This window comes from Loxodonta africana, chromosome X (assembly GCF_030014295.1).
Source record: "Loxodonta africana isolate mLoxAfr1 chromosome X, mLoxAfr1.hap2, whole genome shotgun sequence".
NCBI lineage: Eukaryota > Metazoa > Chordata > Mammalia > Proboscidea > Elephantidae > Loxodonta > Loxodonta africana.
The window spans coordinates 133,740,115-133,750,214 of NC_087369.1; the positions used below are offsets into that span (position 1 = coordinate 133,740,115).

The following is a 10,100-nucleotide window of genomic DNA, read 5'->3' on the forward strand; positions in this document are numbered from 1 at the left end:
CCACATTTTTCTCCCATCTCTGTCCAGGGCCCTCTATTGTGATCCCTGTCAGAACAGTCAGTGGTTGTACTGGACTCAGTCTGGTGGATGCCATGGTAGTTGTGGTCTGTTAGTCCTTTGGACTAATCTTTGCCTTGTGTCTTCAGTTTTCTTCATTCTCCCTTGTGCCTGAGGGGGTGAGACCAGTGGAGTATCTTAAATGGCTGCACACAGGCTTCTAAGACCCCAGTCACTACTCACCAAAGTAGAATGTAGAACATTTTCTTTATCAACTATGTTATGCCAATTGAGCTAGACGTTCTCCAAGACCATGGTTCTCACAGCCCTCAGCCCAGCAATTTGGTCCTCAAGGGAGTTTGGATGTGTCTATGGAGCTATGGCTATGGCTGCTAACCAAAAGGTCGGCAGTTCAAATCCATCAGGCACTCCCTGGAAATCCCATGGGGCAGTTCTACTCTGTCCTACAAGGTTGCTATTGGAACAGACTGCTCAGCCGTGTCTTGAACAGAACCTGCACCATTTTTTCCTTTCTTAGTCTGTCTCTATCTCCAAGTATGATTTTGCTGTTTTTACAGTTTAGTTCCTTCAAGAGTTAAAAATTAACCAATGTTCCCCTTAGGACTGTAGAAAAACAAGTGCTATCGATCTAAGCCTGTCAGACAGGAGAATGCACCCATGTTGTGACCAGGAACCAGGATGGCGCCAGTCACCCCCTGGACTGGTGGGATAATGACAGGGAAAGGTCAACATGTTTGAGGCGTGACTACCGAACCCACACAGAAGGAGCATGGACATTCCACATGTTCCTAAAACCCATGTCCCCTTCCCTATAAAACTCCCAGATGGCCTCCAGTTCGAGGAGGCAGGTTAAGGTGGAGATCAACCCCCTCTGTCTCCTATATATTGATATATAATAAAGCTCTTGATACCCACCTCACCCGTCTCAAGAATCGACTGTTTGTGGCAGGTGGCTTTAACTCACAAAATTTCAGTAACACTATGTTTTGTGCTTATGAGTTGGAATCGACTCGATGGCAATGGGCTTGGTTTTTGGAATTTTTTATGGAGCTTACATGACCTTGCCTTGTACAAGTTGTGCTGGCTTCCCCAGAATTGTGTAGTGTCTTTACCCTTCACCAGTTACCACTTATCTATTGTCCTATTTAGTGTTTTCCCATCCACACCCCTCCCCTCCCTCATAACCATCAAAAATTGTTTCTTTTTGTGTGTAAAACTTGTCATGAATTTTACAGTAAGGATCTCATCCAATATTTTTTCTTTCGTGATTGACTTATTTCACTCAGCATAATGCCCTCCAGATTTATCCATGTTATGAGATGCTTCACAGATTCATCATTGTTCTTTATCCTTGCATGTATGTATCCATTGTGTATATGTACTATAGTTTGTTTATCCATTCATCTGTTGGTGGGCATCTAGGTTGTTTCCATCTTTTTGCTATTGTGAACAATGCTGCAATGAACATGGGTGTGCATATGCCTATTCATGTGACAGCTTTTTTTCTTTAGGATATATTCCTGGAAGTAGGATTGCTGAATCATATGGCATTTCTATTTGTAGCTTTCTAAGGAAGTGCCATGTAATTTTCCAAAATGGTTGTATCATTTTGCATTTCCACCAGCAGTGCATAAGAGTTCCGATACCCTCGCAGCCTCTCCAACATTTGTTATTTTCTGTTTTTTTGATTCCTGCCAGTAATGCCGAGTTGAGACGGTAACTCATTGTGGTTTTGATTTGCATTTCTCTAATGGCTAGTGATTGTGAGCATTTCTTCACGTGTCTGTCAGCTGCTTGAATGTCTTCCTTGGTGAAGTGTCTGTTCATCTCCTTTGCCCATTTTTTAACTGGATTATTTGCCTTTTTGTTGTAGATGTGCTGGATTTTCCTGTAGATTTTAGAGATTAGGCCTTTGATTTGTAGTAGCCAATTTTTTTTCCCAGTCTGTAGGTTCTCTTTTTACTCTTTTGAAGTCTTTTGATTGGCATAAGTGTTTAATTTTTAGAAGATCCCAGTTATCTAGTTTATCTTCTGCCATTTGTGTGTTGCTGGTTATGGTTTGTATGCTGTTAATGCCATGTACTAAGGTCTCTAGTGTTGATCCTATATTTTCTTCTATGAGCTTTATAGTTTTTTGGCTTTATATTTAGGTCTTTGATCCATTTTGAATTAGTTTTTGTGTATGGTGTGAGGTGTGGGTCCTGTTTCATTTTTTTTTTCTTTTTGTAGATGGACATCCAGTTTTGCCAGCACCATTTGTTAAAAACACTGTCTTTTCCCCATTTGATGGACTTTGGGCCCTTGTCGGAGGTCTTGTGACCGTAGGTGGATGGATTTACATTGGGGTTCTCAATTCTGTTCCGTCGGTCAATGTATCTGTCATTGAACCAGTACCAGGCTGTTTCTTCCATGGAGGGGCTGGTGGGTTCAAACCACTACCTTTTGTTAGCAGCCAAGCACTTAACCACTGTGCCACCAGGAATCTTTAATAGCTGTATAATCCCCTCAGACTTCACATTCTCAATTAGGTACGTACCTAATTTTTTGCCTCTGGGCAGAGAAAGCCTCCTTTCTGGGTGTTAGCAACTCCCTTCCCGCCCCCCTCCCATGCACATACAAGTGTAGCAGTTAGGCAGGAAACCATTTTGTCACAGTCTCCACCTCCATTCCCAAGTCCCCTGTCTTTGCATAGCTGCCAATCCTCCTCTCCAAACATGGTTTTTAGGTAGGTTGAATCTACGTCCTTGAGAGAGGCCTAGTACTGGTTAATTTGTTATTAAGTTGCTCAGTTTATAGCTCTTTTAGTAACTCAAACTTAGTTCAGTGGGAATTTTACAAGCCTGCCTTCCAGCTATATCTCAGCATTCCTGATCCAGGGAACTCACCCATTCGACCTCCCCACATTCTCTCCCAGAGTTACACGGCAGTTTAGTTGATGAGCTAGAGATGAAGAAAGTAGATTAGGGGCAGCTTTAAGAAGATGCTGCACTTGACTTGATCTTTGAAAGATGGGCAGATATTTATAGGCAAAGGTGGGAAAAAAGGGGAATTCTAGAAAGAAGTAACATTTTTAACAAAACAGAGCAGAGGTTCTCAAACTTTAGTGTGTTTTGGAATCATGCTGGGAGGCAGGTTGATAAATAACAAAATTCACAGAAGTAGTTACCTTTGTGGTGGCCACAAGAGAATGTGATTAGGGTATGAAGGGAGCTTCAACTGTATCAGTATTATTCTATATCTTAAGCAGAGTCATGGGTACACATCTGAAATATTTTGTAAAACATTTTCAAAACTGACTCAGCCTGAAGGACTATGTAAAATGCAGATTACCAGACTCCATAGTTCTGATTTAGTAGGCACAATATGACACAAAAGAATCTACATTTATTAACAAGCACTCCAGGTAATTCTTCTGCAAGTGGTTCATGGATCACTCTGAAAAAACACTGTGACAGCAATTCTTGCCCAAAGGGGAAAAAAGCCAAGAGCATAAAGTCCAGGACTGGAAGTCAGAAGCCCTGGGCCCTATTCTCTGCCCTGCCCTGATTTGCTACATGAGTCTTTGCTAGTAGGTTAACTTCTTGGAATGCCATTTTCCCCAACAGGAAGCCACATTATAATCATTGCTCAGCTTGATGAGAATAAATGAAATTATGTCTGGTGAAACTTTGGAGAATTTTCCAGGAAATGCATGATTTCCAGAGAAGATCATGGTTTTTAGAAAGATATCACCCTTTCCTGTAATCAAGTTCTTACTGCTGTGTTTCCAGTGGTGGTTTTCATTCACCTTGAAATATATAGCATTAGGACCTTACATGGAGAAAAGCACTGGTGCCTGTCTAGGTATGTGAATCCTGTCCCCTTAAAAACTATCCAGGGTGATGGTTCTCACTTAGGCTGGGGAAGGGGAACACAGCATACACATCAGAGTCACTGGGGATATTTCAAAACATACAGCCTTCCACCTGTTGCTGGATGTATGAGAATGGGAAGGAGGGCTGGTCACATTTTTTAAGCCCTCCAGGTGTCTGTGAAATATTCCCTGCTCTAGAAAGATTCTTGGCCTCCCTCGAGTAACCCAATCCAAGACCTTGCACTTTTTCCGGCCAAGAAGTTCCTTATATTTACTTCTCACCTATTTCTTCTTTGTTTAGCTCTCACTGAAGATAGAAAATTACTCACAAGCATCTTGCATATGTATACACAGGGGAATTAATGTGAATAATAGCCATGTTCTCAAGGACTGGGGGCCAGCTAGTTGGAAACCTCAGCATCCCCAGGGTTGAAATAATCTCCTGGCCAGATGTTTCCTTCACTGGTTGCAGCAGGGCACAAATCTCCCAGTGGAAGACTCTCTGGACCCCAGGCTTGTCCAGCTGGACCAGCTGCAGGTGGAGCAAATGGGACCCAAGGGCCCCATCAGGTCACCTTGCTGAGTATGACTCAGGCCAGCAGCTCTTTATTTCTTCCTGTCTCTCCCACTTCCCACCGCTCATCTCTGTGGGCAGCTGCTAGACCAGGGAACAAGAGCTGGGCAGGGGGAGGAGGGAGTTCTTAATGGATACTCCATCTCTTCAGTGGTTTGGGGTCTGGCAAAGATAAACCAAACCTGATACTAATTGGCTCCTCCCCATGATGTATTTCGGTTAATGCACTAGCTGCCGAGAAGCAGCCTGGCCTGGAGCAGCAAAATCAATTCCCCCGGCTGAACAAGCTTAAACTTAACCCCACAGATCATTCTCTTGTATCTTTTAACCATGGAGCTCAAAATGCTGTTCAGGCTTGGCTTCCTGCCACTCACTGGCAAAGGCTGTCTTGGAGGGTCGGACCCAAGATCTCAGAAGAGCCTTGGGTAATGGTCATGTGCCAAGGGCCTCCTAGAAAATGTGGTATGTGCAAGGAGTGATCACCATTCTCTCACATTTGAAAAGGAGGCAGGAATTGCTTAGTTGGTCTGTGTTACAGATAAGGAAGCTGTGGAGGTCTAGCAATCTGTCCACCATCATTCCCCTGCCCAGGGATAAGCCTGGTATATACCCTGGGTCTTCACCCTTTTCATGACTACTGTCAAATGGCACTTTATTTTTGAAACTTAGAAGACTCTCATCTAAATGCAAACACTGGGACCATGTGCCTATGACTAGGGTCAATGGAGAATATAGAATGACAGAATCATATCAGATGAAAATACCACTCAGATGTTTTGACTTCTACTGTAAGACAGTTAAGGAGCCCTGGTGGCTCCGTGGTTAAGAGCTCAGTTGCTAATCAAAAGGTTGACAGTTCGAATCCACCAGGTGCTCCTTGGAAACCCTATGGGGCAGTTTCGCTCTGTCCTAAATGGTCATTATGAGTCGGAATCTACTCGATGGCAACAGGTTTACAGGTAAGACAGTCAAACCTCTTTCCCACCCAGCCTATCAGTGTCTGTTATGGATTGAATTGTGTCTCCCAAAAATGTGTGTCAACTTGGGTGAGCCATGATTCCCAGTATTGTGTGATTATCCATCATTTTGTCATCTGATTTGATTTTCCTGTATGTTGTAAATCCTACCTCTGTGATTTTAATGAAGCAGGATTAGATGCAGTTATGTTAATGAGGGAGAACTCAATTTACAAGATTAGGTTGTATCTTGAGTCAATTTCTTTTGAAATATAAAAGAGCAAAGCGAGCAGAGAGACAGGGGACCTCATGCCACCAAGAATGAAGAACCAGGAGGGGAGTACATCCTTTGGACCCAGGATCTCTGCACTAAGAAGCTCCTAGACCAGGGGAAGATTGAAGACAGAGACCTTTCCCCACAACTGAGAGAGAGAGAAAGGCTTCCCCTAGAGCTGGCACCCTGAATTTGGATTTCTAGCCTCCTAAACTGTGGGAGAATAAACTGCTTATTAAAGCCATCCACTTGTGGTATTTCTGTTATAGCAGCACTAGATTACCAAGATGACTAAGACAGTGTTCAAATCTCCATTACCTTCCCACACCTTCCTTCAACAATTTCCTTTAAGTTTCTAGACCTAGGAGGTGAGATCAACTAAAATGTGCCATATGGAGAACCGTAATGGTTTTGTAAGAGTCTCAGTCAAGTAGATAATACTCAGTGTCTGATGTAGGCTGCTGCTACTGGCCCTCTGATTCCTGCCAGTTAGCCACTCCCTGACCTTTGCTGGAAACTCTTAGAAATGCAAGTGAGGCTAAGTTATCACCCAAGTCAAAAGAGAATTCTGAGTGGTACCAGCCCTGCATGGAAGCCTGGAATAAAAGGAAAGAATGTCAACTGGCCTACATTTGACATGTCCAACTTATCACAACATACACTATTTACTAATGTAGTCGTGCACTCATTCCTTCTACTGTTACTGAACACCTTCTCTGTGCCAGGCACTGAGCTGGGCGCTGGGGTTACACACATGAATTTCAGGTACCACCCCTTTCTCCCGCTAGCCGTGTCAATTCTTGAAGTAACGTGTCCATAGAAGTGCAGACCTAGCTATAGTATGCTCATGAAGGAAGGTAAAAGGTAATTCTAAGGCTCATTTGTGATTGCCTGTGAAGTCCCAAAGGGAAATCAGATCACTGGTTTGGACCAGCCTTAGCATTCATTTTGGTACCCTGGTTTTCAAGGGGAAGAAAGAAACTAATCTAACTCTGTTTTTCGATGTGGGCAGAAAACCAGTAGCTGCTAAAATGGGAAACAATTCAGAGATAAGAGAGGCTAGAGTGATATTTCAGATTTAAAACTTTTCCAATGCATCTGAGGAAAGAAGAAACCAGAAAACATCACCTTGACTAGCACGACAAATGAATCTGGTGCTTTTCATAAGCAAGCCAGAAAACCGCAGTACCTCAGCCCAGGGTTTCTCAACCTTGGCACTATTGACATATTGTGTCAGGTAATTCTTTGATTTGGGGAGGGGAGGCTGTCTTGTGCACAGCAGGATGTTTAGCAGCATCCCTGGCCTCTATCCCCTGGATGTCACTAGCACCCCTCTAAGTTGTGACAACCAAAAATGTCTCCAGACATTACCAAATGTCACCTAGTGGACAAAAGCACTCCCGGTTGAAAACCACTGCCTTAGCCCAACACTATCATCTCACCACAAGGCCACCTGAATGTAGTCATTGGACAGAAGAAAGAAAATAAGATCTGAGCTATATTCCCAGTGGACAAATTCAAGGAAAGTGAAGCGCAGGAGAGGTCATGTCATTGGTCCACGGCTGCAGAGCTACTTGGTGAAAGAGCCAGAAGTAGAGTCTGGGTTTCCTGGCTCTAGTCACCCACAGTGTGCTGCTTATGGAGATGGTGATGATAATGAACGAGATGATGATTCTAAAATTCAGAGAGCAACAACAACAGCAAAAACAAACTTGAGCAATAGGTTCTGCCAGCACTTTTTCCCAGTGTCCCATGCAGGTCTACAAAATAGCTCCAATATTCATACACATATTTGTCCATATTTGCCCACTCTTGTTTTTTCTTCCCAGAAAGTTCAAATTACACAACTCCCATTGCCTTACTGCAGCTGGCCGTTTTTACATTTTCCTCTTTCCTAGTCTATCCATTCACTGCCAGCATCCCAGTTTCCCTGTACTAAAATTAGAGGGAGCCTGAATGAGGGAAAAGACAAGTGGGTATCTCAGGACCACAAAAAAATCTGGGTAGAACTTTTCATGAATACCAGACAAGGCTAGTCTTAGATGTAGGACAAATAAACAGTCACCTCCTATAAGCCTGGTACGTAGCACTTCACTATTAGAAATTTGTTTCTTTGGTGAGAACAGTTCATTGAACTCTTGATTGTAATTAGCACCTGTGTTTATCAGATCACTGTCCTCTGAGATAACCACCAAAGAGCAGGGCTCTCAGAGATCAAGTTTATTTGGGAGCAGTAATGCTGCAGTATATGTTTCTGCTCTTGGAAGGCAGCTCCAAATAATATTCTGCACTGGGTACCTCACAGGTAGAAGAAAGTGTCAAAAATGAAGGCTAAGCAACAGAGAGCAACTCTGCCTATTGGCCAATTTTTCTATGAATAAAAACTCTTATGTAGATTACACTTTGGGAAATCCTACACTAGGTATTTCAAAGGAGTCCTCATCCATGGCCTTAGAGCTGGACTTTAAGAGAGGGAGCGAGAGCAGATTTAACCATAAGGTCCCACTTCCTACTTTCTTCTCTAAAGCCCCCCAACCTACCCAATTCCAGGGACCCAGGTCTTACCTCCGACGAACTGTGCTGCTCCCATGCAACGTCCCATCATTCTAGAAATGAGCTCCTCCATGCAACAGCCCAGGACAGCAGCCAGTGCCACCAGGAGCAGCAGAGCACAGCCGGCACCTGTCACCACCGTGCACATCTGCCAGGCCAGGCTCGGAATGGCACTGAAGCTGGCATAACGCCCACACTCTTCCACCATGATCAGACTGTGCCCCTCCCCCCGCACAGGGTAGTTGCACCTCCGGAACGTGCTGAATGACACTGGCTTCCCCAGCTGGGATCCAAAGAGCCAGTAAGGCAGGAAGTAACTGGTAGAACTGGCCACAGCAGTAACAAGGGACAGGAAGGCCCAGAGGGTCCCCACCAGGGTCAGGCTGCTCCTCATGGTCTCAGATTTCTCTGCAGGGATGGGGAGATGAGTTGGGTCACAGCACCAAATTCAGGAAGTTACCATGTAGGCTCTAATGACTTAGTTTTCATCTGGCTGGCCAGTTCTGGGACTTGATTATGTGCCACTTGGCCCTTGCTTCTGGCTGAGATTATTCTCTTGAGGACCATTTGGGTCCCTGTGGAATTCTGCTTCCCAGCACTTTTTTCATCTTCTCTTCCTTCTGTCTGATGCAGAGTTCTATGGTCTCTAGGCTGCAATAGAAGAACCACAGAATTGAATTAGTGACTGCTCTGCCAACTCAAATGCAGCCTGATTAGGCAACTTTTAATTCTTGTCATGCAACTTGGAATAAGTAGCAATAGGAGAGGAGCTGAATGTAAACAGGGCTGCCCTGGGTACACCCAGACTTCCAGCTTAATGGCCTTGCTGGCCTGGAAGCCTGGAAGGAGGTGGTAGTATCTCAAGAGGGTCAGGGAAAAAGTTGTTTTCAGAGTGAAGGGGGAAGGAAGACAACTCACAGGGTCTGCTCCTACTAAAAGGGGGGAAGATGGAAGGAGAACTCAGCATGGAGTTACATTTGACTTGGGTAGGGTGTCCAACAGGGTGTTATAGGCTTTTCACAGGGATACATCAACCATGTTGAAATGGGTAGAATAAGGGGCGCCCAGTCTCACGCCCTATACCTATCGCTGAGTAAGCACTGTTAAGTCACTTTTCCCACAATCAAAATGGGAAACAACTTCCCAATCAGCAAGGCCTTAACTCCAGACTGGCTATACGAAAAGCTGCCTTGTCCTTTTCTGGATATAGTCAAGAAAGCATCCCATCTCTTGGAGGTGGATCAGAGAGCCCTGGCCTGGCAGCAGGAGCTCATATTTGTAAGGACCTCTCAAGGTCACTTTTGGACAAGTAAGTCTGATTTAAGATGCTGAGAGTCTTTCCAGATCTGATCTCCTCAACCCAGCCACAAATGGCTTTCACAGACCCCTCTAACAAAAAGCAACTACTTCCCTCCCAACTCCATTAATCTGCCATTGCTTTCTGGCCTGTTTCATGGTTAGGGCGGCCAGAGACCACACTGCAACTTGATGACAGCACCCGTGAATGTCTCCAGCAGGCAGATGTGGGAGTAGGTTTCAGAAACTTTTTCATGATTCATTTCCATTGTTTAAAGTTATATGTGGCGCTGTTGAGTGCAGGGAGACACAAGGCAGGGGAAGTGCAGCAACCGGCTGTTTGGGGTCACCACATGGCTGATTTGGGACATTGTTAGGAGCAAGAAGCAGTTGTACCTAAGTCTCAGGGTCCATGCCCAGCCACGAGCCCTTTCACAACCCTCCTCAGTGTCTGGCACAGAGTAAGTGCTTCAATTAATGTTTACTTACTGAACCCCATTTCATAGACTAATCTAATTTCCAGGCTGGCAGGGACCTTAATAAGGGGCCCTGGTAGTGCAGAGGTTAAGTGCTTGG

General features: G+C 44.5%; 1 protein-coding gene across 1 annotated transcript in view; it reads right to left on the reverse strand.

Annotated features, from left to right (window-relative positions):
- LHFPL1 (LHFPL tetraspan subfamily member 1) overlaps window positions 1–8,637 on the reverse strand; it is a 49,333-nt gene extending 40,696 nt beyond the window's left edge. Inside the window, exon 1 of the mRNA XM_003414796.4 lies at window positions 8,241–8,637. Coding sequence (XP_003414844.1) covers window positions 8,241–8,622 — 382 coding nt within the window. The 5' untranslated portion in view covers window positions 8,623–8,637. The remainder of the gene's footprint in view (window positions 1–8,240) is intronic.
- Window positions 8,638–10,100: the final 1,463 nt, after the last annotated feature.